At 36.9% G+C, this 27561-nt stretch overlaps 1 protein-coding gene across 1 annotated transcript in view; it reads right to left on the bottom strand.

Moving 5' to 3' along the window:
* WDR64 (WD repeat domain 64) overlaps window positions 1–27561 on the bottom strand; it is a 181907-nt gene that overhangs the window by 56182 nt on the left and 98164 nt on the right. Inside the window, 4 exon segments of the mRNA XM_037811156.1 lie at window positions 1462–1637; window positions 5267–5390; window positions 7558–7706; window positions 13010–13136. Coding sequence (XP_037667084.1) covers window positions 1462–1637; window positions 5267–5390; window positions 7558–7706; window positions 13010–13136 — 576 coding nt within the window.

The following is a 27561-nucleotide window of genomic DNA, read 5'->3' as shown; positions in this document are numbered from 1 at the left end:
AGTATTAATCAAACTTGAAATAGGTGATTCCATATCAGTCCTTCCCATTAAACTGTAAAGTCTATGATGAAAAGGAGCCTATCTTTCTCATCCGTGGCAAGCATTTGGTAATTGGTCTTTGAAAAAAAGTAATGAATGAAAATATTCTAGAAAATAACCATGTAAATCAAACCATATTTTACTTTACTAGGCGTGCTTTCAACATTATTTTTGTTGCAAAGCTCTCCCTTCAAAGTCAATAAAAATTCCACAAGTACTTATACCCACCCCACCATACTTCCCCTGTATATTTACAATTGTATACCTTATAAAACGTTTCTTATGTTTCTTTATTCTTTCAGTCCTTGATAAGCACCTGCGCTAGTCAGGGCAGGAATACAAATCTGAGTAAAAGAGGGTTTCAGTCCTCATGAAGCTCATAATTTACAGGTTCAGGAGACAAAGGGAACCAGAATAATCAAAGTGAAACATGCCACAGTAAAACCAAAATCAATTTTGATGTGGAACAGTACCATGCTGCTTTCTGAGGCCTCTAAAAAAGGAGTATTTATGACAACAGATATTGTTTGTTAGGAAGAGCATCCTGACGGTCAATTCACTAACTTAAAGAAGGAAAACAACACATTGTTGTGTTTGAGAGTAGATTAGTAAGAAATTCTTTTCTATAGTGCCGTTTTTGGTTGCTCAGATGAAGGAAGAGTATATTGAATCAGGGAAGTTTTTTTACTTCTTTTTTCTAGCACTAGGCCCATCACTCATCTTAATGACTACTGGTACTTCATGATCACTAACTATTCAAGAAGTTTCTTCTGATCTTAGCTTTCAGAAGGGAATAAGGAAGTTAATGAGTCCTTGAGTTCTAGCTGACAGGGAGTGATCTACTCAATTGCCAAGATAAATTATCTAGCCTTCCTATGATGAAGGCATTAGAATTCCTAGGTGGTAATAGATTCACAGGAAAAATAAATTAGTCTACCTCAACCCTCCTAAAATGGCCCTGAGCAGATTACATCAAAAACTTTAAAGTAAACAAAGCAATTTGGGTGACAAATTGAAATGATGACTTGAGTATGCCTGAATGCATCATGGGTTACGAAGGACAGAAGGGGTCATTGCTCCTTTTCACAGAACCTGCTGGAGAACAATTCTTGCCAGTGAATTATTCCCAAGTAAGTTTATAAACAGTGTCAGGAGTGGCAGCTGTACATAAATTTACCTTTCTACTACCCATTTTAAAGGTCTCTGACTTAAGCCTTCAACAAATGTTTGATGGCCAGGTTGCTGGGGGTGGGCAGTTATTCTTTTCTGGCCTTTGCCTGGACCTGGGTGAGGTTGTTTAGGAGTATTACAGGAAAGTTGGTGAATAAATGCTGTCCTCAGTGGGCTGGCAAGGGAGGAGTCCCCTGACTCATTTGATTTTTCCCAAGAAACTAGAGTACAAATATAAAAATGAGGCTAAACCTGGATCATCTTGATCTTCCCATTGCATTCCAAGGCAAGGATGAAATACTCATGCTTTTCTTGAGATTTCAGGAAAATCAGGCGTTTCAGCAAGCGCTCTTCATCCTTCCAGTCTTTCCCTTCAGGCAACACTTTCATCTCTTGTGCACTGCCGAAGTCCCAGATTTTAACTGTTCCTGAGCACAGTGAGAAAAGACTTTGTGGATAAAAGTGATTTACAGAAAGCTTGGCATTAGCTCAAAGAAAATTGATCTAATTGAAAGCTTTCTGTCAAAAAGTTATCCTATATTTATTTCATACTATGAGTCTCCTCAGCCTTGCTGTGCTTGAAATACATTTCTGTATACCTCAATTTGTCACAAGCTGATAAAAAATAAACAGGACAGGCAATGTTTTGATTTGTGACTGTTTTCCCTGAAATCCTCAGACTCTCCTATTTGATCTTCTCCTGCTAAGTGAATCTTTTCTGCCTTTATTCTACCAATGCTTTCCAGTTTGCTAAGCATCCCTGCCCCCAATATGGAAATATCAGCTTTCACATCACAATTACTATTAATAGTACAAGAATATTCCAAAAATTTGACACATAAAAGAGACTGGCAGTTTTTAGGACTTCAGCTCTTATGTTTGAGGGAATTCCAGTACGTAGGAAACTGTCAAGCTTGGAGTTTTTTTTAATTGGTTACATGGGAAGGAAATAAAAAAGGGGTACCAAGTTTCTTCTTAATTTTTGAAATCACACTTTCTTTATAGTTAACTTAGTTCTGTTGGGTTAGGGGGCCCTGATAGAGAAGTCAGAGATGGTAATCAATGTAGTTGTTGAATGCCTATTTCTAGAATAGAGTATCATCTTCTAACATGGGACTTTTATAACATGGTTTAGAATCCAGCTGACTACAGCACTTCTAAGTATATACCCAAAAGCATTGAAATCAGGGACTCGACAAGATATTTGCACCAATGTTCATAGCAGCTTTACTCCCAATTTCCAAAAGATGGAGCAACCCTAGTGTCCATCAACTGATGAATGGATAAACAAAATGCAGTATTTGCACACACAATGGAATATTATTCAGCCATTAAAGAGAATGAAGTTCTGATACATGCAACAACATGGATCAACCTGGAAGAAATCATGTTGAGGGAAATTGCTTGACACAAAAGGACAAACATTGTATGATCCAACTGACGTGAAATAGTTAAAATAAGCAGACTCATAGAGTCAGGATCTGAAATACAGTTTACCAGGGGTGGGATGGAGAATTAATACTTAAGTTGTACATAGTTTCTATTTGGGATGATAGAAAAGTTTTGATAATGGATGATGGTGATAGTAGGACAACATTGTGGATGTAATGAACACCACTGAATTATATATTTGAATGTGGTTAAAAGGGGGAATTTTAGGTTGTATATATGGTACTAGAATAAAAAATTTTTTAAAAATCCATAAAGGGATAACAGAAATGAAACAAAATAAAGTTTCAGTGGTTGAGAGCTTTCAAATGAAGTCAAGAGATCATTCTGGAAGTTATTCTTACGTGTTATATATCCATTTTAAGTTTTTAGTGTATTGGAATAGCTAGAAGGAAATACCTGAAATTGTTATACTGCAAACCCAGTAGCCTTGATTCTTGAAGACGATTGTATAACTATATAGTTTACATGGTGTGACCCTGTGATTGTGAAAACCTTGTGGCTCACACTCCCTTTATCCAGTGTATGGACAGATGAGAAGAAGAATGTGGACAAAAATTAAATGAATAGTAGGGGGATGGGGGGATGGTATGTTGTGGGTGTTCTTTTTTTTTACTTTTATCTTTATTCTTATTTCAAAAATTGATTGGGGTGATGAATGCACATCTATATGATGATACAGTGAACAACTGATTGTACACATTGGGTGATTGTCTAGTATTTGAATACATCGCAATAAAATTGAAAAAAAAAATCCAGGGAACTGTGCAATGCAAACAGTGGACTGTAGGGTAAACCATGGACTATAGTTAATAGTACAATTATAAAAATAGTCTTTCATCAATAGTAACAAATGTGCCTCACTAATGCAAGGTGTAATAATGAGGTGGTATATGGGAGCCCTGTATTTTATGCATGAATTTTCTGTAAATCCACAACTTCTATAATTAAAAAAAAATCCAGTCGACTATCCCTACAGCACTTTTTCTCCCCTCCCACCCACCTTCTTATCCCTCAACTCTAATCCTGCTGGACATCCAGGTTGTTTTCACTGTACTCTTTTCCTTCCCTCATGCCAGGTACTCCCCATAAGCAATACTGATAACTCTCATCATTTGTTTGTGTACTAACAAGTCATTAAGCATTGATTAAATTCTCCCTATATCCTAGCACTGTGGTAGAAACTAGAGATGTGAAGGGAACAGGCATAGTTTCTGTCCACAAGGACATTAGAGTCTTGTAGAAAGATAGTCTCACAAATAAGCAATAGAAGAAGTGATTATGCACTCATTCATTCCTGGGTTATGTGGACCACAATTTCATGGCCCAGGTTTTCTGCTGCCTTGGGACTTTTGGGAGTCAGATTTGGTGGGGCAGAAAACAGGGAGAGGTAGTGCTCACTTCTTCCTTGGTGGTGGGTAGCTGACAAAGAAAGGAGGAGAAAAAGGAGTAAGAATCCTACATTTTGAGTTGTCCTGGATCCAGGATCTTTGTCATCTAACATATGTGCCTCTGAGAAGGACAAACTCCCACTATTTAAAAGAATTATAGATTCTAGAACTAACAAAGTAAACTATGACTTGCTTTCATGAAAATAATACCATCTATAATCATGTATAAAATGCTTATGCCTGGTAATAATTGTGTGTATTGCTCAGAATTTATATAATTAATTTCTATAGTTAATTTTCATATGTATACAGGGTGGGCTTATATACAGAGCAGTGCAACTGTTTCCTTAAGAATTGCTCCACATGAAAGCAGTTACATTCATTCACACTCCATCAACTCAGCATGCAGCATTCATAATTTTATTTCATGCTGTGGTGTCATCTGTTCACACTTGTAGAAATCAGACTTTCACATCAGGATGTTCAGTCTATCCATCAATTGTTTGTGAGCAAGCATTGATTCATGATATACAAGATTCTGAGCAGTGCATTCAGTTGGTCACATTTTCTAGATAAAGCAGTGCTTTTACAGATGTTCTGAACAAGACGAGCTCCCAGCGAGGCACTGTGTAGCCCTCTATTTCCAAGAACCTCTATGCAGAGTACCACAGCATGAGAAGCATCAAACAACATAACACAACCTGAGTGTGACGTGGCCTTAAGGTTGGCACCGTTCATGCCCTCAGGAAGCTTAGACATGTAAACAAATCCAATATAGAGTTCTAGGTGTTATATAACAAGGTTTTGCTGGGTATTTTTTCTGGTCCAAATCCAGTAAAAATATTGTCAGTAGGCAGCAAATCTAATGTCCCTTAACAGATGGTACCCAAAAGTATAAGGATAGAATGAGTCAGTACAACACAGATAAGTCCTTCCCTGGATTAAATGAGACAGTATATGTGAAAGACTTTTGAAAACTGTAATATAACTTCATAAATGTAACATAAAGTTTTGATTATTTTAAAATCAGTATAAAGACATTAATATCCATTAGATAAGAGTATCTGTCACTGATTAGTTGGGCACACCAATATCATTGGCATTCTTATATATTCCATCTGATTTATGCTTTTCCTCTAACCTAAAAAACTAATGGGTTCCTAACACAGATTCTCAGGACACTAAAGCAGGGAGGCGTACGTGGAGTTTAGTCTGACCATTAAGTGCTCCGGTGGCAAAAACTAATCCACTTTCATCAATTGCTGCAGCAGTCAGTTCAACACCGAAGCCATGAGGGTCTAAAATTTGGTATATTTGGAGGCCGGTCTCTAGTTCCCATACCTGTAGGAAAGAATAAAAAATTCAAGTAATCCATTTGCCCTTCAATTCTTTTCAAAACTTTGCAGTATTCAAAATAGTCTCAAAAGTGGTACGAAAGCTCATCTATCACCTTTCCCAACATTCTGCCCTGAATATTGGTTTGATCAAAGAAAGTTAAAAAAGATGTAGTGTTGTCTAACAGTTACTGTGCTGTCCTGGAGCATGGCTGTTACACATGCTGGTGGCTGAGACAGGCAGTGACTGGATTCCAGGCAGCCCCTTGCTGTGGAGAAAGTAAGTCAATTGCTATTGTAAGCATGAAGCAAGGTTCACAACAAGATAAAGATGTCACAATTAGAAGTGCAGCAGAAAAAAGTCAAATTGCATTTATTTTTTGTTGACACTTACCCAAACTAGCCAGAGGATCACGGGACAGAATCTGTGGTTAATGACATGAAATCTGAGAGAACCCTGGGGGAAACAGCTCACTGACCTTTCCAAGGAGTGTTCTGACTAGGTGTGAGGGCCCAGCTCTTGAGAGAGAGATTGGCTTCAGAACAGGCCATCTGTGTAATTAGTCTGGCTGGATATGACTAGAAAATCCAGAAATATGTTAAGACTCATCATTATCCCTCTTTGAAAACACAATCCCTCTCTGAACCTATAGTATCTCAGTATGAATCTCTCCCTCTTCAAGGATCTGCCATGCTTAAATGTAAATTAAATTGCTAGTAAATAATAGAATTGAACTGGCGATGCAGAATGATTACACGCTAAGTATTGGGTAGAGGTGGTGTATATGAAAGATTGGAAGGTACAGTGCTCATTCAGGAGACTGAGAGAAAGTTTTTGTAGCTGGGGTAAAAGAGGGAGAGTTGGGATTTGGCTGGTAAAATAATCTCAGGCCAAATAATGAAGGGCCACTGGCTGGGAAGTGGTAGTGAAAGAGCCAGGATTTTAAAGAAGCCAGTCTGGTCCTAGCACCCATGTGCATAACCTCTGTGCATCCTTGGTGTAGACAGGGCACTTAGGGAGAAAGAGGAACGTGGTCACTGTGTGAATGGGTCTCAGGGGTCACCGATCTCCTGGCTGGAAGTCTGATTCCTCTCCAGCCAATCACATATGTAAACTCATCCAGACTCATTCCTTTGGTTTTGAGGTTTTTGTTTGTTTGTTTGTTTACCCAGGGAAAGTCATTTTTCCCCTGAAGAGATCAGAATTGCCTAAAAACAGGACAGATTTTTAGTTTTCCTCTACTTAACTCTCCAAAGGTATTACAAGAAATAAGTGACAATTAACTGGATTCAGGGGATTTTGGCCTGAGAAAATCTCCAGTACATGAGCACAGAATGTCAAAGGTTGAAAGGAGATTTGAAGAATCCCCGGAGGAATGCTCTGTACTACACTGTATGTCTCCTTTTTTCAGAGTATGCATGAAATAAAATACTAAACCCTTGAAGCAAACACCTCCAGCCATCACTGCCAAATGGCTTCAGAAGTCATAACTATAGATGCAGGTAGCATGGCCAAGTAGCTTGGCATCTAGGGATGGCTGTAATGACAAGGTTAGAGTAATGCAGTGGAAAGGTCATGGGTTTTCACATTGGACAAACCTGGGTTCATATCCCAGCCCTGATGCTTACTAGTTTTATGATCTGAGCAGATTACTTGATCTCTCCAAGCCCTAGTTTTCTCATCTTTAAAATGGGATTCTTTAAAATGTCCACAGAAAACTATTACAAAGAGTAAATGAGATAAAGGATTTAAGGTACTTGGCACATATCTAACACCCATGGGGTTATGGTAAACTCCTATACATTTCTTTCCCTGCCTTGCTAACATACACCCACTTCCCTTCCCATAGCCCAGATTAAAAAGAAAACAAAAACAAATTATAAGCTTTTTCTCTTTAATGAATTTCTTTTAAAATTCCTATTTTGATACTTAAACACTAGCTTTATTTATTTAGTTGAACATGTTGCTTAATTGCAGGCAGTTAGAGCTGGCTAGAAATACTTGTTTTTCATTTATTCATTTGCTATGGAGTTAAAAGCTTAAAAATAGCTCTAGATGAGGGTCTTATCATATATGCCACAACAATTTATTAAATCAATCAATGATTTACCTTGAGAAGAGAAAGTTCTATCTGCTTTGCCTTTTTCTTTCTGAAGAGCCAGTATCTACTCACCTTAATTACGGATTCAGAACAGATAGTAAGTACTTGGTGAAAAGTTTTGTTGTAAAGCATGACATTAATTTCTCTTTCATGAGTGTGAGGAATCTGTTTTGTATCTTGTATCATCCGAGTCGAAGGATACATGTCCATAACACTAGATCCTGAAACAGAAATAAAAATCTCTTAGACATCCAACGTTAGAATTTTTGAATTACAAAGGATTTTATGCAACCAGTTAGGTTTGGAAACAGCCAATCAGTGAGATTAGTAATATCAGTGCCTAGGACATTTAATGAAGCAAAAATATATTTATTTACTTTAAAGCATTTTTTTAAATGATACAAATCTGATGCAGTCAAGAGAAAAGTATAAATATGGGGCTTCATTAATTTTCAGATGTAGCCATTTGGACTTTGTATGTCCTATTTAGTGAACTGCATTTTCCTGTTTTTTATCATCCATTATTTCCCCTTTCTATTCTTTATTTTGCCTACTGCATACCTCTCCATCTTGTGGTACACAGCAATAATGGTGATGGTCAGCTTTCTTCTAAGGTTAAGCTTCCATTTAGTGATTGAAATTGATTGTTAGAGAGCTCTTTCCAACCAACGAATTATAAAGCACTTTGTAAACATGGTCTTCTTCAATGTAATGAATGAGATAGATTGCAAACCCATGCTTAGAACATCAATATTAAATAAGATTAGTTTTCAAATACCATGGTAAAGTTGATGGAGAGCAGGTATTCTTTACTTGTATTTTTGTAAGGGTGTTTGGTTTGGTTTTAAAGTAATAGTGTGAAGTTCAAGTATGAGTTAACTCTCAAAATCAACAAATTACATATTGTGCTTTAGTGGAATGTCTAGAAATGTAAATAAGAATCCCAAAGTATTATATAACACAAACAAATGTGAAACTTCTTCCCTATTTTACTGATGTGGAGGTTAAGTTGCCAAAGGAAGACACTTTCTGTTGAGTTTCTCTGGTCCCTCCAAAGAAGCCTCAACTTCAAGAGAAGTTTAAGCAGGAGGTACTAAATGCTTGCCTAAAGTTTATAAATTTTAAGATAAATCTGTTCATGTGTAAAGAAGGGCTGAGATGCTTCATCTGGTAGTATTTTCAATCTAAATACCTCAGTAAGGAAATATAAAGGTAATATGATAACCAGATAATCAAATTATACCTGGAGCTTTGGTGGACTAAGATGCTGGCATAAGGTGCTCCAAGAAGCCACTCCCCCACAAAATCTTTTAACACTAGCAAAAACTGGTACAGCTGTCTTCCTCAGAACTCAGGAAAATAGTTAAAGGGCTGCAGTAACAGGGCAAGTGACTAATCAAGAAAACGCGTCTTTAAAAAAACCATAGAAACTCTTGGTGCTCCTGGCCGCTCCTCCACTCCCTCCCTTGCTCAGAGTGGGGCCAGTTTGCTCTCTCATTGTGGGACCCTGGTCCAGCTACAGAGGGAGCAGAGTAACCCCTATGCGCATACTGCAGTGCCTCCTGTTGGTGTCCATCTGTTGGTGACATCTGAAAAACTGACTGGGAAATGCCTCTGTAGCTCACCCTCCTGGAACTTGCCCTAAAGGTAGAAGTAGCTTGTTGACAACTAAAACAGTGTATGAAACAGTCAAGTCAAAGGAACCTGGAGCAAGGATTACCCACTTTAAAACCTACAGTAAAGCACACTGGAGGGGGGAAAGTCAATTTCATAGGGAATAAAAGGGGGAGACATGGAATTTCTCTATGTGGGGAGATCCTAAGGCCAAGATCAAGCACGAGCCCAGGACAACATGAGGCTCAGAAAAGACAGAGAGGACCCTGCATTTCACATTTGCCTTGGACTGATCTTGATAGGAGGGCTAAAATCTGAAGGACAGCACCAGCTAACACAGAGCCAATTTGCAAAGATTGTGAAAAGTGATTTTTGTGTTGATTTGTTTTTGTTAGATCCTGACACTGAAAGAAATCCCTGTCACATCACTAACTGGAAACAAACTTAAGGAACACACAGTTCAGGGACTAAATCCAAGTTAATGCATTAAAAAATTAAAATGGACAGGGTTTAACAAAAGATTCCAAAACAAAAACAAAAACAAAACACCAAGATCTGATAGCCCATCTAAAGGAACAAGATAAAAATCCAGAAACCATCAATAAAGAAGACCAGACTTTTTTTTTTTATTAAATTCAGTTTTATTGAAATACATTCACACACCATACAATCATCCATGATATACAATCCACCGTCCACAGCATGACAACATAGTTATGCGTTCATCACCACAATCTATCTCTGAACATTTTCCTTACATCAGAAAGAACCAGAACAAGAATAAAAAATGAAAGTGAAAAAAGAACACCCAAATCATCCCCCCATCCCACCCCATTTGTCCTTTAGTTTTTATCCCCATTCCTCCACTCATCCATACACTAGATAAAGGGGGTGTGATCCACAAGGAGAAGACCAGACTTTGAACATTCTGGACAAAAGACTTTAAAAAAAATGATCTTCAACATGCTCAAGGAGATCAAGGAAAACATGGAAAAAGAACTAAAGGATATCAGGAAAATAATGAATGAACAATATGATAGTCTCAATAAAGAGATAGACATTTTTAAAAGGAACCAAACAGAAACATGGGTCCCATCCAAAGGAAAAAGATACAAATTCAGAAATCATTAACAAAGAAGAACACATTTTGGGCATGCAAATTAAAACCTCAATAAGATACCACTTCACACCCATTTGAATGACAACCATTCAAAAAATGGAAAATAACAAGTGTTGGAGAGGCTACAGAGAAGTAAGAACACTCATTTATTTTTGGTGGGAATGTAAAATGGTGCAGCTGCTGTGGAAAACAGTTTGGCACATCTTCAGAAAATTAAGTATGGAATTACCATATGAATGGGTTATCCCACTTCTGGGTATATACACAAAGGAATGGAAAGCAGGGACTCCAACACATATTTGCACATCAATGTTCATAGCAGCTTTATTCACAATTGCCAAAAGATGGAAGTAACCCAAGTGCCCATCAAAGATGAATGCCTAAACAAAATGTTGTATATATATGTATATGTGTGTGTGTGTATGCACACACACACACACAATGGAATATTATTTAGCCATATAAAGGAATAAGGTTCTGATACATGTGACAACATGGATGAACCTTAAAGACATCTTGTTGAGTGAAATAAGCCAGACACAAATGGGCAAATATATAATATCTCACTGATATTATATAATTAAAATGAGCAAATTCATAGAGTCAGAAACTAGAATACAAGTTACCAGGCACAGGGGTGGTGATAGAGAATGGGAGTTAATATTTAATTGGTGCAGAGTTTCTGTTTGGGGTGACAAAAAAGTTTTGGTAATGGTTCGTGGTGATGATGGCAGATCACTGTAAATATAATTAACACGACTGAATTATATATTTGAATGTGGTTAAAAGGGGAAATTTTAAGTTGTATATATGTTACTAGAATAAAAATTAAGAAAAAACTATAGGGCTGTGCAATACAAACAGTGAACACTAATGTAAACTATGAACTGTAGTTAATAGCATAATTATAATAGTATTGTTTCATCAACTGTAACAAAGGTACCACACAAATGCAAATTGTTAATAATAGGGAAATATGTGTGCATGTTTGGGGTACATGGGAACTCTATATTTTCTGCATGATTTTTCTGTAAACCTACAACTTCTCTAACTAAAAAAAATTACATTTGTTGCTACTTGGTAGATTTTTAAAAATTACATTCAGGACTGACATCAACCAAACCACACATGCTTTTGAGCGTGTAGAAATCCTCTATATTTTTTACTAGTTACAATATCACTCTGGAATGAATGTGCAGATAAAGAATGTGAATTCAGGAATCACAGCTTTGAAATAGAATCCCAGCTCTACTTTTCAGCAGTGTGTCTATTAATCAGTTGAACTGTTTGTCATTTTAAAATAAGAAAATAATAATTCCTACCTCATGTAGTGGTTGAGCAGATCAAATGAAATAAGGCATATGAAAGCACCTTGTAAATAACTATACAAATGGTAGATGTCCTAATCAGAGTAATTATGGTAAGAACAGTGACAGTAGAAACAGCATATTCTAAAAAAGCATTTTCAGAATATGGTGTTACTGTCATTCAGGTTTAGAAGACTAGTATGACTGCTTCGTTTGAATCAAAGCATAAAACGAAAATCTGAGAGATTTTATGTAATTCTGATGTCAAATTGATAGCTGCAATCAATGTATGCAATTTTAGTGATCAAGCCATACTCAGAGCTCTTTATTTTGCAGAATTACCTAAAATTGAGAGGAAATCTTGATTTTCTTTTTGCTTTCTCTCTTTTTTTTTCTGTCTTGCTATTTGATCATTAGTTACTCTGATAATATGATGGAAATGTTAGTCTTAGTTGAGAAACTAAGAGAGAAAATTCACCTGCAGTCATTAGGATGTTATTTTTAAAGGAAGCAATAATAGAGGAAGAGTTGCTTAAAACTAGAATTGAGTTCTGTTCTGCAAGGTGAATAATTATCTACTGAGCATGAAGTGCTTGTTCACTCCTAGCCCAGCAAGGAAAAAAAAATGGTTAAAAATAATTATATTCTCCACCAGCAGAGATAGCACAACCATTTCCCTGCCTTAATTAATCCCACAGGGACTCAGAGCAGGTGGTCAGTGGGAAAAATGCTTAGAAAATGTATTCTGGGTTGGCGTTCCAGAAGGAGGAACTACTATTAATATTGTTCATTTTTCATCTAAAGCCTGAGGGTATGCATATGAACATTGTTCAAGCTAAGTGCTCAGCAGAGTCCCTTTTCTCTTTAGTAGACGCTTCTTTCGAAGAGGCCACAAAGAAGGAGACAACAAATCCGTTAGCATCAGCACTGTGGATCTTTCATCCTAGACTCCCTTTTCTCTCTCCATTATTCTTTGACAAGAAGCAAAGGCAGGTGGGGGTGGGGGGTGGGGGTGGCCAGCACCCTCCTTCCTAACTGCCTTAGTACCAGAAAGTAAGGTGCCAAATTGCCTCACTGAAGAAAACAGGCATTGACTCAGCATGCTGGTGCTCCTCTCTAAGAAAGGATCATATTTCTCCTCCAGTGAGTCAAAACAGAGCTGACTGTGGGTGCTTGGTTTGCCCTATAGTTAATAACAGGTTACCTTTCATGTCCCTGCTTTAACCCTGGCCATGTCTTCCTGGGTTCAGGAACCTAGAACACTGACCTGGTATTTTCAGAGAAGTGCAATGACACGCTTCCTCCACCCAGAGAATGATATGAAAAAGTGGAATAGAGTTGAATATCTACTTTGGAGAATCAGACTTTATAAATTCTCTTTCAAGTTTCATTTTTCTTCTAGTTACAACTCAGGTGCTAGTTTTTAAATAAAGATTAAAAATTAAGATACGCTTTTCATTTGACATTCATTGGATAAACTTACCTGTAATAAGCATTCCATGATTGGAATCATATACCATAGAGTAAATCTGCATGTCTCCTGGTCCTCCCTGTCTGTCATGGAAAACTTGTAATAGTGAAAGTGTCTGTATATCCCATACTCTGAAAACCTGTGAGAATAAAGGACACAGTTCAACACTTCTTATACTTTATATTTCCCACCGAAGATATTTAGGTAGAGCATTTTCAGAGTCTAAACTATGCTTTTATAAACATATTTCATCTATATGATTACTACACAGTTGCTAAATTCCAAATAGATTCTTGGTTCAATTATTGTCCATTTATATCAGAAGAGAATAGAAGCAGTGATTAAAACTTAGCTTAAAGGTATACATTTAGGAACTGGATTTTTCTATCATTATAGAAGGGAAGTATTCTTTAAGAATTTGGAGGAATAGAGAAAGATTGATCCTGACTTAAAATTTAATTTAAATTACATATCTCTCATTCCATTATGGATTAGAAAATAGGGAGAAGATTTCTATTTTGATGGACGGTTTCAATTTGCTCTTTCATGACTTACGAGTATGGGAATATCTTAGTGAGATTTCTAAGGACTGCTCTATTTTTCCTACCCAGAGATAAGAGATTATAAAAAACAGTTCTTTGGGGTGATGTGTATATAGTAAGAATATGTAATTACTCAAATATAACTTGGTTTGATACAAGAAAATAGAAAAACCAAAGAAGTACAAATTTAGCAAAACTAGGTCAAGTTTATAATTTGTCACCTAAATAACTGGTCTTAGTCTTCATTATTCTGCTCTTAAGGAAGTTACACAGTGACTGAATTTCAGATAAAGTATGATTTGATCAAGATTACATTTCCTAGCCATGCATCAGCTTTAAATAATATTTTCATAATAGTTATTACTATTGATGAGTAAGCAGGTGATCATTTCAGAAAACTACATTTAAACTCTAATAAGTAGTTTTGTTAACAGAGATACTGACCTCTAATTTGAGGCACTTTCATAATGTATATTTTACTCTTTATGTCAATTGAGTTCTAATCTTCATTATTGCTAAGGTAGGAGGTTTTTATGTAAGAATAAAGATGTTTAAGATGTGATTTAGGAGACAGTAGTGAGGGGCATTTGCTTAAATGTATATCCTCTATAGGCTAGTATTACTTAGAACTTGTACAATTGGAATTTATTTCCTTTGTTCTAGTAAAAATGCAAATATTTGGGGGAGATGACTGAACCTTACAAGTCTTTTACATCATACAGTAAACAAATATTTTGGACAGTTTATGAGCTTAGGTTCAAAGCCTGGAATGAGAGACCAGTAAGGGAAGAGACAGGAAAGTAGAATTCAAGAGTGTCAAAGAACTCTATGTCTATGTAAATTGTTTCTGATTTTCTTGCTTTGGCCAATGTATGTTCATGATTGGCAGCCTTTCATTGCGTATGTGCACACTCTGAATTGTGGATAGTGAAGAGAATAATGTAATAAGCAAAAGAGGATTTGGGTTTCAGTTCTAGGACATCAATCAAACTGTCCGAGTATCAGTTTTCTCATTTCTAGAATGGACACTGTTCCAGTTTGTTAAAGCTGCCAAAATGCAAAATACCAGAAATGCATCGGCTTTTCAGTGGGGGCTTATTAGTTCACAAGTATACAGTTCTAAGACCATGAAAATGTCCCAATTAAGGCATCAACAGGACTATACCTTCTCTGAAGAAAGGCTGATGGCATCTGGGGTCCCTGTGTCACATGGGAAGGCACATGGCCAGAGTCTGCTGGGCCTCTCCTGGGGGTAGCTTCTGGTTTCCATTGCTTTCTCCAAAATGTCTCTGGGCTTCTGTCTTAGCTTCTCTCTCTCAGCTTCTGTGTCCTTGCTTGTTTCTCTCAGGGTGTTTTTTTCTAAGCATTTGGGGGTCCTCTCTTAACTTCTCTGGGGCAAACTCTGGATTTCATCTCTTAGCTTCTCTTCTGGTTCTGATTTCAGTGGCTGTCTCCACAATGTCTCAGGAATTTTCTCTCTAAGCATCTCTGAGCTCACTCGCTCTCTCTCTGTGAACTCTCATAAAGACTCCAGTAAACTAAGACCCACATTGAATGAGCGGGATTCCAATTTCCATGGAAATAATCTAATCAAAAGATCCCACCCACAATAGGTCTGCCTAGCCACAAGATTAGATTAAAAGAACATGGCTTTTGTGGGGGTACATAGTAGATTCAAATCAGCACAGACACAATAATAACAGTACTCTACATCTCATTGAATTGATATGAATATGCTTTAAAATCTGTGAAGTTCTCAATAGAGTAATTATATTTTATTTCTTCTTATTTCTCTTCATCAGGGTATTTTTTGTGTTTTTAGGGAAGTGGTAGTTGTTGGGTTCAGGTCATGATAGTACAATAAGTTTACTTCTTGATGTACTACTTTGTGCCAGTTTGGATATATTATGTCCCCCAGAAAAGCCATGTTCTTTAATGCAATCTTGTGGGGCTAGACTTATTAGTCTTGATTGGGGTGTGACCTTTTGATTGAATGTTTCCATAGAGATGTGACCCACTCAACTGCGAGTGAGGACTCTGATTAAATTATTTCCATAGAGGTGTGGCCCCACCCATTCAGGGAGTACTTAAGAGAAACTAAGAGCAGACACAATGCTGATGCTTGGAGATGCTTGGAAATGCAGACAGAGGGACATTTGGAGATGCTAAGAGATGAAGCCCAGAGTTTGCCCCAGAGAAGCTAAGGGAGGACCCCCAGATGCTTAGAGAGAAATGCCCTGGGAGAAAGAAGCAAGGACGCATAGGAGCTGAGAGAGAGGAGAGAAGAAAGAAGCCCAGAGACATTTTGGAAAAAGCTATTTTGAAACAAAACCTGGGACCAAAGAACCAGCAGACTCCAGCCACATGCCTTCTCAGCTGACAGAGGTGTTCTGGATGCCATCAGCCTTTCCTTGGGGAAAGTATCCTCTTGTCGATGCCTTAGTTTAGACACTTTTTTTATGGCCTTAGAACTGTAAATTTGTAGCCTAATAAATCCTCTTTATAAAAGCCAATCCATTTCTGCTATTTTGCATGATGGCAGCTCTAGCAATCCAGAACACACTTCTCCAAACAGAGAAATGATAGAGTACATATGAAAAGAGAAAATAAAAAGAAATAGCAAGCCTCAAAAGCAAGATATGTATCTCCCCAGATCCAAAGAGGAGAAAAGTACAAACCAAGGAGTGGGCTGCAGCCAGAGGTGTGGTCTTTGGAAAGGACTGAAAATACTCCACATTCACTGCTGGACGACAGAGACAAGAGCAGAGGTCTCCAATTCGGAAAAAGGAGTCTAAAGAAGATCGTCTGTGCTCTATTTCATCTGGAGGTATAGTTTTTAGAAAGACATGAGACAAGTGAGAGGGGAGGACTATCTCTGACCAGGAACGAATCCAAGGTGACCTCTGGTTTAGAGGGCAGATCTATTTCTGGACTGGGTCCCAAGGGGCTAGGTAGAGGAAAGAAGATAGATGAGAGGAACAAGTATGTATGTGTGTGTGTGTGTGTGTGTGTGTGTGTGTGAGAAAGAGACAAAGCTAAATATAAAAGAAAATTATAATTTTCAGAAAAATATAGAGGATCTCTTTATGTACTTGGGAGTTGAAAGGATTTCTTAAACAAGAACAAAAAAAAAAAAGCCATAAAATTTTGATAAGTTTAACTAAATTGAAATTTAAAACTCTGCTCAACCAAAGCAATACCTACAAAGTAACAAAGAGTTAGTAATTAGAACATAAGTCAAACAACTTATATGTCAATAATATGTATAGGAGACAAATGACCCAACAGAAAAATAATTGGATATGAGGAAGCAATTCCCAGAGGGGAAGCCTGACAAAACACAAATGTATGGACACATATACACAACAAAAAACACACAAAAAAATGTATGTGACACAACTTAGGTTAACATCACTGCTAATGGAAATTAAATCAATGACATTGACTGATTTTTACACAGCACTTATGTGCCAGGCAGTGTCCTAAGCAATTAAAAAAGTTTTTTAGACAAGTTGTAGGTTTACAGAAAAATCATGCAGGAAATACAGAGTTCTAATATACCCCCTTCACACGCAGTTTTTCCTATTATTAACACTTTGCATTAGTGCAGTAACTTTGTTACAAATGATAAAACAATTTTATTATGATTTTACTATTAACTATAGTCTGTAGCTTGCATTGAGTTCACTGTGTTGTATAGTCCTATATTTTTAAGTTATTATTCTAAAAACATATACACAAGTTAAAATTTCCCCTTTTAATCACATTCAAATATATAATTCAGTGGTGTTAATTACATACACAATGTTGTGCTACCATCACCACCATCTATTACCAAAACTTGTCAATCACCCAAAACAAAACTCTGTACTAATTAAGCATTAACTTCCCATTCCTTACCCCAACCCCGGTCCCTAGTAACCTATATTCTAGTTTCTGATGGTATGAATTTGCTGATTCTAATTATTTCATTTCAGTGAGATCATATAACATTTGTCTGTTTGTGTCTGGCTTATTTCACTCAACATGATATCTTCAAGGTTCATCTGTGTTGTCAGTTGTATTAGAAATTCATTCCTTATATATGGCTGAATAATATGTATACCACATTTTGTTTATCCATTCATCTATAGATGGATACTTGGAATACTTCCATCTTTTGGCAATTGCAAATAATGCTGCTATGAACAGTGGTGTGCCAATATCTGTTCATGTCCCTTCTTTCAATTCCATTGGGTATATATCTAGAAATGGGAAGGCTGGGTCATATGGTAATTCTATACTTAACTTCCTGAGGAAGTGCCAGATTGTTTGGCCCAGCAGCTGCACCATTTTATATCCCCACCAATAATGAACAAATGTTCCTATTTTTCCACATCCTCTCCAACACTAGTTATTTTCTATTTTTTTGAATGGTCCCCATTCAGGTTGGTATGATCTGGTATCTCATTGTGGTTTTGATTTGCATTTCCCTAAAGGCTAATGATGTTGAGCTTCTTTTCATGTACTTATTGGCCACTCATGTATCTTCTTTAGAAAAGTGCCTGTTAAGTTGTTTATTCCCATTTTTAAATCAGGTGTGTGTCTTTTTGTTGTTGAGTTGAATCTCTTTTTACATTCTGGATACTAAACCCTTAACAAATAAGTGATTTCCAAATATTTTCTCCCATTCTGTAGGTTAGCTTTTTACTTTCATGATGAAGTCCTTTAATGCACAAAAGTTTGTAATTTTGGTGAAGTCCCATCTATCTATTTTTTTATCTTGCTTGTGCTATTGGTGTAAAGTCTAACAAACCATTGCCTAAAACAATGTCCTGAAGATGCTGCCCATTGTTTTCTTCTAGGAGTTTTATAGTTTTGCTTTTTTATATTTAGGCCTTTGATTCACTTTGAGTTGATTTTTTTGTATATGGTATGAGGTAAGGGTCTACCTTCGTCCTCATTCTTTTGCATATGGCTATCCAGTTTTCCCAGCACTATCTGTTGAAGAGACAATTCCTTCCTAGTTGAGTGGTCTTTGTTCCCTTGTCAAAAATCAGTTGGTCATACAGTGTGATTGTGAAACCTTGTGGCTCATACTCCCTTTATCCAGTGTATGGATGGATAAGTAGAAAAATGGGGACAAAAACTAAATGAAAAATAGGGTGGCATGGGGGGGGGATGATTTGGGTGTTCTTTTTTTACTTTTTATTTTTTATTCTTATTCTGATTCTTTCTGATATAAGGAAAATGTTCAAAAATAGATTGGGGTGATGAATGCATAACTATATAATGGTACAGTGAACAGTTGATTGTACACCATGGATGATTGTATGGTATGTGAATATATTTCAATAAAACTGAATTTAATTAAAAGAAATCAGTTGGTCATAAATGTGAGGGTTGATTTCTGAGCTCTCAATTCAATTCCTTTGGTCTACTTGTCTGTCCTTGTGACAGTACTGTACTATTTTTATTACTGTGGTTTTGTAATAAGTTTTAATATTGGGCACTGTGAAGTTTTCTAACTTTGTTCTTCTTTTTCAAGATGGTTGTAGCTATTCGGGGCTCCTTACTCTTCAATATAAATTTGAAGATTGGCTTTTCCATTTCTGCAAAGAAGACTGATAGAACTTTGATTTGGATCACATTAAATCTGTAAACCACTCTGGATAGAATTGACATCCTAACCACATTTAATATTCTGATCCATGGACACAGACTGTGCCTCCATTTATCTAGGTCTTTGATTTCTTTTAGTAATTTTTGTAGTTATCTGAATATAAATCTTTTACATCCATCATTAAAATTATTCCTAGATATTTGATTAAGTTGCTATTGTAAATGAAATTTTATTCTTAATTTCCTCTTTAGATTGTTCAATACTGGTTTATGGGAACATTGCTTATTCTTGTGCATTGATCTTGTACTCCACCACCTTGCAGAATTCATTTATTAGCTATATTTGCTTTGTTGTGGGTTTTTCAGGATTTTCTACGTAGGATCATGTCATCTGCAAATAGGGAATGTTTTACTTCTTCCCTTCCAAATTTGTATACCTTTTCTTTTTCATGCATGTTTGCTCTAGCTAGAACTTCCAGTGCAATGTTGAAGAACAGTGGTGACAGTGGGCATCCCTTTCTTGTTCCTAATTTTAGAGGGAAAGATTTCAGTCATTCACCATTGAGTATGATGTTAGCTGTGGGTTTTTCATTTATGTCCTTTCTCATGTTGAGAAAATTTCCTTCTATTCCTATTTTCTTAGTGCTTTTATCAGGAAGGATGATGGATTTTGTCAAATGCTTTTTCTGATTCAACTGAGATAATCATGTAGGTTTTTTTTTTTTCCTCATTCTGTTAATGTGGTATATTAACTGATTTTCTTATGTTGAACCACCCTTGCACATAGGGGATAAATCCCACTTGGTCATGGTGCATAATTCTCTTAATGTGCTATTAGGAAGTTTTCTACCATTATTTCTTTGAATATTCCTTTAGCCATTTTCTCTCTTTCTTCTTCTGGTACTCCCACAAATATATAATGGCATGCATAATGAGTCTCACAGCTCTTTTAAGCTCTGTTTACTTTTTTTATTCTTTTTTTCTTATGCTCCTCAGCCTGTATCATTTCAATTGTCTTGTCTTCAAATTCATTTGATTCTTTCTTCTTTCAATTCCAATCTGCTGTTGAAACCCTCTAGGGAATTTTTCATTTCAGTTACTGTGGTCTTCAACTCCAGTATTTCTGTTTCTTTTCTTTTAAAATTTTCTATGTTTTTATTGAGATTCTCATATTGTTCATTATTTTCCTGATATTCTTTAGTCCTTTCCCTGTGTTTTCCTTTAAGTTCCTGAGCATATTGAGGGTCATTAAAAAAAAAAAATCTTTGTCTGGTATGTCTAAAGTCTGGCCTTCTTCACTGATGGTTTCTGAACTTAAATCTTGTTGCTTTGGATGAGCCATTATTTTCTGTTTCTTTGTCTTTTAATCTGTTGTTGCACTGTATACATTTTATTATTTTAAAGTGTTGACTCTAGGATTTAGTCCCTTAGCTGACTGTCCCTTAAGTTTGTATCCAGCTAGTGATATGATAGAGATTTCCTTGAGTGCCAGGAGTCAAGAAAAACAAAGAAACCAACCCCCAAAACACCTTTCACAGTCTTTACAAATTGGCTCTGTATTGGCTGTTGCTCTCCTTCAGAGTTTAGTCTTCCTGTCAAGAAGATCAGCCCAAGGCAAAAATGAAGTGCAGGGTCCTCTCTGTCTTTTTTGAGCCTGAATGTTTTCCTGGGCTTGTGCTTGATCCTGGCCTCAGGAATCCCCCATGTAGAAGAATCCAATACCCCCTTTATTCCCTATGAAAGAAACTTTCTCCTTCTCTGGGATGCTCTATTGAATGATTTGTAGCAGATAATCCTTTCTCCAAGTCACTTTGACTTAATTGTTTCTTACACTGTTTTAGCTCTCTGCAAGCTGCTTCTGCCTGTATATCAAGTTCTGGAAGAGTGACCCAAGATTGAATTTCCAGGTCAGTCTTTCAGCCTGCCACCCAGTAGATTGACACAGACACACAGCACCATATTTTGTGCATAGGGGTTACTCTGCTCCCTCTGGAACAGGGCCAGGGAATTACAGTGGGAACACAGACTTGTTCCAAATCCACTGAGGAGGGTGTGGATGAGAGTTCTAGCATGGGTGCCATGATCTTCACCTACCATTATTTTTTTAATTCCATTTTATTGAAATTATTCACATACCATACAATCATCCAAAGTGCACAATCAGTTGCCCATGGTACATCATACAGCTGTGCATCATCACCACAATTAATTTTTTTTCAATTTTTAGAACATTTTCATTACTCCAGAAAAGAAATAAAAACAAAAAAGAAAACTCAAATCCTCCCATACCCCTAACCACGCCCTCCTCCATTATTGACTCATAGTATTGGTATAGTACATTTGTTACTGTTGATGAAAGAATGTTAAAATACTACTGACTGTAGTAAATAGTTTTCAATAGTTATATTTTCTCCTATATACTCCTCTATTATTAACTTCTAGTCATAGTGTCATACATTTGTTCTAGCTCATGAAAGAGATTTCTAATATTTGTATAGTTAATCACAGACATGTCTACCACAAGATTCACTGTTTTATACATTCCCATCTTTTAACCTCCAACTTTCCTTCTGGTGACATATGTGACTCTAAGTTTCCCCTTTCCACCACGTTTGCACACCATTCAGCACTGTTAGTTATTCTCACAATAATGTGCCACCGTCACCTCTGTCCGTTTCCAAATATTAAGTTCAACCTAGTTGAACATTCTGCTCTTAATAAGCAACTGCTCCCCATTCTTTAGCCTCCTTCTATTTTCTGGTAACTTATATTTCATGTCTATATATAGTTTACTTATTAAGATTAGTTCATATCAGTGAGACAATACAATATTTGTCCCTTTGTGTCTGACTTATTTCACTCAATATAGTGCCCTCAAGGTTTCTTCATCAACCCATTTTTTTAAGATGGTTTTGTTCACCCACCATACATTCCATCCTAAGTAAACAATTGATGGTTCCCTGTATAATCATGTATTTATGCATTCATCTCCATCACCACTATCTATATAAGGACATCTCCATTTCTTCAACAAAGAAGGAGGAAGAGTCAAAGAAGGTAGAGAGACAAAAGAAAAAGAGAAAGAAAAAAAATGACAGTTAAAAAGCACCAAAAGGAAACATAGAATTAAACTAAAGTAGAATAAAAGAGTCAGACAACATCACCAATGCCATGAGTCCCATACCCCTCCCTTATGCCCCCCTTTTATAGGCATTTAGCTTTGGTATATTTTGTTTGTTACAATAAATACAATGTGTCTGTTAACTGCAGTTTCTAGTTTGCATTGATTTTATTTTTTTCCCCAATACCATCCCATTTTTAACATCTTGCAAGGTAGACATTCATTTGTTCTCCCTCATGTAAAAACATATTTGTACATTTTATTACAACTGTTGGGCACTCTAAGGTTTTACTGAGTTTTACAGTCCTAGTCTTTACCTTTCCTCTTTCCTTCTGGTGTCCCACGTGCTCCTAACTTTCCTCTATGAGCCATACTCATGGTCATTTTTGTTCAGTGTACTTACATTGTTGTGCTACCATCACCCAAAATTGTGTTCCAAACCTCTCACTCCTGTCTTTTCCCATCTGTCTGTAGTGCTCCCTTTAGTAGTTTCTGTAGAGCAAGTATTTTAGGTATTTGTTCACAAATTCTGTCATTGTCTGTTTGTCAGAGAGTATTTTAAACTCTCCCTCGTATTTGAACGACAGTTTTGCCGAATATAGGACTCTTGGTTGGTGGCTTTTCTCTTTCAGTATCTTCTTGCCTCCATTGGTTTTACTGAGAAATCTGCACATAATTTTATCAAGCTTCCTTTGTATGTGATGGATCACTTTTCTCTTTCTGCTTTCAGGATTCTCTCTTTGTCTTTGATGTTTGATAATCTGATTATTAAGTATCTTGGCATAGGTCTATTCAGATCTATTCTGTTTGGGATATGGTGTGCTTCTCAGATCTGTACTTTTATGTATTTCATAAGAGATGGGAAATTTTCATTGATTATTTCCTCTTTTATTGCTTCTGTCCCATTTCCCTTCTCTTCTTCTGGGATACCCATGACATGTACATTCATGTGCTTTTTGTTGTCATTCAATTCCCTGAGACATTGCTCATATTTTTCCATTCTTTTCCCTATCTGTTCCATTGTGTGTAGGATTTGAGGTGTCTTGTTCTCCAGTTCCTGAGTGTTTTCTTCTGCCTCTTGAGATCTGCTGTTGTATGTCTCCATTGTGTTTTTTGTCTCTTGTGTTGTGCGTTTCATTTCCATAGATTCTGCTAGTTGTTTTTTCAAACTTTCAATTTCTACCTTATGTTCACCCATTGTTTTCCTTATATCTTTCATTTCTTTTGCCATATCGTCCCTGAACTCATTGATCTGGTTTTTGAATTGATTTAGCATATTTCTTTGAAAATCTTTAATTGATTATTTCATTAAAGTGAAACAGTATCTCAACTGTATCTTAATTGAGGTGTAAGTTTGTTCCTTTGACTGGGCCATAACATTTTTCCTAGTGTAATTTGTAGTTTTCTGTTGTCTAGGCATCTGGTTTCCTTGGTTACTGAAATCAGATTTTCCCAGACCAGAATGGGTTCAGATCTCTGGAGGGGTCTATATTCAGTGTCAGATTTCCCTGAGGGTGTGTCTTAGAAGATTGGCAGACTTTCCTGTGAGGTCTCTAGCCACTGTGCTTTTCCTAACCTGCCCAGCAGGTGGTACCTGTCAGCCTGTCTCTCCTGACTGGTGTAAGGCAGCATGGCCCTTTTAATTCTCTGCTTAGGTTGTTTCTGTTTTGACTGTTTTTCTGCAGGCCCTGGGGTCTGAGTTCTAAAGGGAGGGCCAGCACTAGAGCTGGGCCTCACCTCCTTCCTCTTAGGGAAGATACCCCTCCTGGGGAGTTATCTTCTTCATGTGAATTACTCCTTTGTCTCTCTGATTCTGTTAACTCCACCCCTGTCTGGGTCAGAGTGCTGCTAACTGAAAATGGCTAAGGATCTCTCCACTGAGCCACTCGGGTTGAGAGAGAAAAAAAGAGAAAGAAAGCCCCCCTTTCAGAGCCAGTGCATGCCTCCCAGTTTTGCCCTCAGTTAGAGAGAGCACCTGGTGTTCTAGGCTCCCTTTCCTGGGGCACAGGCATTTTCTGGATCTCTAAGGTCAGTCATCTTTAAAAGCCTCTGTATTTTTCCTTCTTTTTTTTTAACTTTTTTTCCCCATCAGCCCCACCTCCTCTCACTGGGAGTGACAGCATACTTTGCTGCTTGTTAGGGGCTTGTCTGTGTTTGTAGCTTGTATTTAGGAGTCCACATTTGTTAATTAAAACCCCAGTTGGAGCTAGGCTGAACTATATTCTCTTGCTCCAAGAATGCTGCTTTCTCCTATATAGAGGTCTTGTGGCTCAATCTGCCATGGGGGTAGGGGTGTCCTGGCATGCGGGAGGGAACTCCTGGTGCGGTTCTGCAGTTTTTACTTACAGATTTTATGCTGCGATCTCAGTCATTCCACCAAATTCAGGTTGCTGTATGATATGTGGACAGTCACGGTTGTCCCCAGCAGTTGTTCCAGAATATTTACTAGTTGTTCCTGGTTGTTTTTTTGTTGCTCCAGGGGACTAACTAAATTCCACACCTCTCTATGCCACCATCTTGCCCCTCCTCTCCTACTATTATTTTTACAGGTACATCTTCTTGATTCAGCATGCTCTGTTACTGCAACTCTAACTATTTTTTGGAGTTCTGAGGAATATGGCTTAGCCACTTTTTGCTAGTTGTTCAAAGGTTCTGTGGGGGAATGACACTCTTGAGCATCTTACACCACTCTCTTGGTCAATGAGAACCTAAGCACTTTATAGACACAACTTCAAGCTCAAAATCACTCTGAGATATGACATCATCACCATCATCATTATCATCATCCTCATTTTATAAATGAGAATACTGAATCACAAAGAATCCCAGAGAAGTTGAGTGACATGCTGAAGATCAAGCAGCTAGTGAGTGACTGAGTCAAGATTCAAACCCCAGCAGTTTGATGCTTGAATCTATCCTCCTAACCACTAGACAATCTCTCATAAGATGTCCTTTCTCAGCAAGATATGGTTTTACACCTACAAGATAAGCCCCTAATTTTTTTTTTTAACTCAAAAGACAAGTGTCAATGAAGATTTTAAGAAACAGGAAATATCATACCTTTGGTGAAATGTATAATGATGCAACCATTTTGAAAGCAAGTTGGCAATACCTGTTAAAGTTGAATCTGTTTGTAGTTCCTATTACAGAATTTCACTTCTGGGTATATACACCAAAGAAAGGCCAGCACATATGCACAAAGAGAGATGGACAAGGCTGACTATAGCCCATTATTTTTAATAAAGAAAATGAGAAACCACTAAATGTTCATTGGCCAAGTTGGTTAAATAATGTGTAACAGATTCATACAACAGAATACCACGAAGCAGTTAAAATAAGTGAACTAGAGCTATATGTAATGATACGGATGAATTTCAAAAATATAGTGTTGTTTCAGTTTGCTAAAGCTGCTGAAATGGAATATACCACAAATGGATTGGCTTTTAACAATGGGGATTTATCAAGTTAGAAGTTACAATTCTAAGGCTGTGAAAATGTCAAATTAAGTCATCAACAAGAGTATACCTTTTCTAAGGAAAGGCTACTGGTATCTGGGTTTCCTCTGTCACACGGGAAAGCACATGGTGACATCTACTCGTCCTTCTTTCCTGGGTTATGGTTTCAATGGCTGTGTCCAAATGTCTCTGGGCATTTCTCTCTAAGCTCTCTGGGCTTTTACTGTTTTTATCCTCTTCAAAAAGGACTCCAGTAAAGGATTAAGACCCACCTTGACTGGGCTGGGTCACATCTCAATTGAAATAGACTAACCAAAAGGTCCTACCCACAAAAGGTCTGCTCCAACAAGAATGGCTTAAAAGAACCTTCTCTTTTCTGGAGTACACAGCAGATTTAAACCAGCACAAGTGTTGAGGGAGAAAAAGGAAATTGCAGTAGGATGCATTCGGTGCAATATTTATATAGTATATTAAAACATTCAAAATAATATTAATGTTGTTTAGGGATACTTATGTACTAATGGTATAAAAACATTGTGCTTGGTCAAAACAAACAAAAAATCAACAAAAATTTATCTCCTTTGGACAACTTCCGTTGGCAACATCTTTAATTTAGATATTCTTCCTCTAGACCCTCATAATACCCTCTATATATTAATGACAATTAGCAATCATAATATGATGACTTATTCAGTGACCTGCTTCATTAAACTGTAACCTTGAAGCGGGGACTATGTTTTATTAGACTCTGCTTTCCTAGTATCCAATGCATGTTGTTTTGTTTGGTTGGTTAGTTGGGTTTTAGTCTCTTTGTTTAATTGTTCATTCCCTGTCTTTGTCTAAAAGGAATTTACAGTGGCCTGTCCCAGTGTAGACACTCCTTAATTCTTTTTTAATTAAATAACTAACAAGTAGCACAGCTTCAGAAAACATAATCAATTGACTTTATTTTTAGGTGGTCATAATATGCCAGTTACTTTGAGGGAAAAGGGTGAAGTGATATTAATTAGGCTCTAGTTATTCTATTCTTCTTCCACTCATTTCCTCCAGAAGTTGACAGTGTTCCTATGCTAGGTATTAGTGGTTCAAAGATTTGGAGCATAGAATTTGAGCTAGGTGAGTGCTGAGGGGCTTTAGGAAGAAAGCAAGCTATAAACATTTAGGAAGGAGACAGAATATAGAGAGAAAATCAGAAAGGACAGGTGGTTTCTTCCAAAAAAGCCCTGAGGTGGCAAAATGGAATGTTTATGAGTAATAATTATATATGTGCATATAAAACTGAAATTACAGAAAACATTCATATTCTGGTAGTAAGAAAAATAATTACAATGATTTTCAATTGAATTGAGAATACAGAGGTTAGGTAGAAGGAATTTTTTAACATTAGGAAAAGCATTCATCTACATTACTGACTCAACTTTGAGGGTAAAATGGAAACTAAAGTTACTAGTACAAAGGAATAGAGAAAGATTTCTCCTGCAGCTTTTTAGTGAGGAATAATTAAATTAATGATGCAGCAGAAGAATTTTGAAAAAAAGAATACATGTGTATGTTTTGGGGGTGAGGATTATGTTGATTCAACCATGTTTCCTGTCTTTTCCTCTTGCAAACTTTATGCCAACCATTATTATCCAAATGCATTAATAAAATATTTATTTTTTTCTTGATGGGTGTTTGTTATAGAGCAACAAGAGCAGAGAATCTGATTGTTATGAGTTGGTCTCAGATACATAAAAAGGGTACATTAACAAGACATTCAAAATTCTTTCATACATCAACTACTTATGGAATTCTGGGTCAGGTGCTACAGAGGAAACTATCAATAGAAGCACTGTTACTGTTCTT

This window comes from Choloepus didactylus, chromosome 2 (genome assembly GCF_015220235.1).
Source record: "Choloepus didactylus isolate mChoDid1 chromosome 2, mChoDid1.pri, whole genome shotgun sequence".
NCBI classification, from domain to species: Eukaryota; Metazoa; Chordata; class Mammalia; order Pilosa; family Megalonychidae; genus Choloepus; species Choloepus didactylus.
Note: the sequence above shows the minus strand (reverse complement) of the source record. Positions and strands in the feature narration are given on the sequence as shown.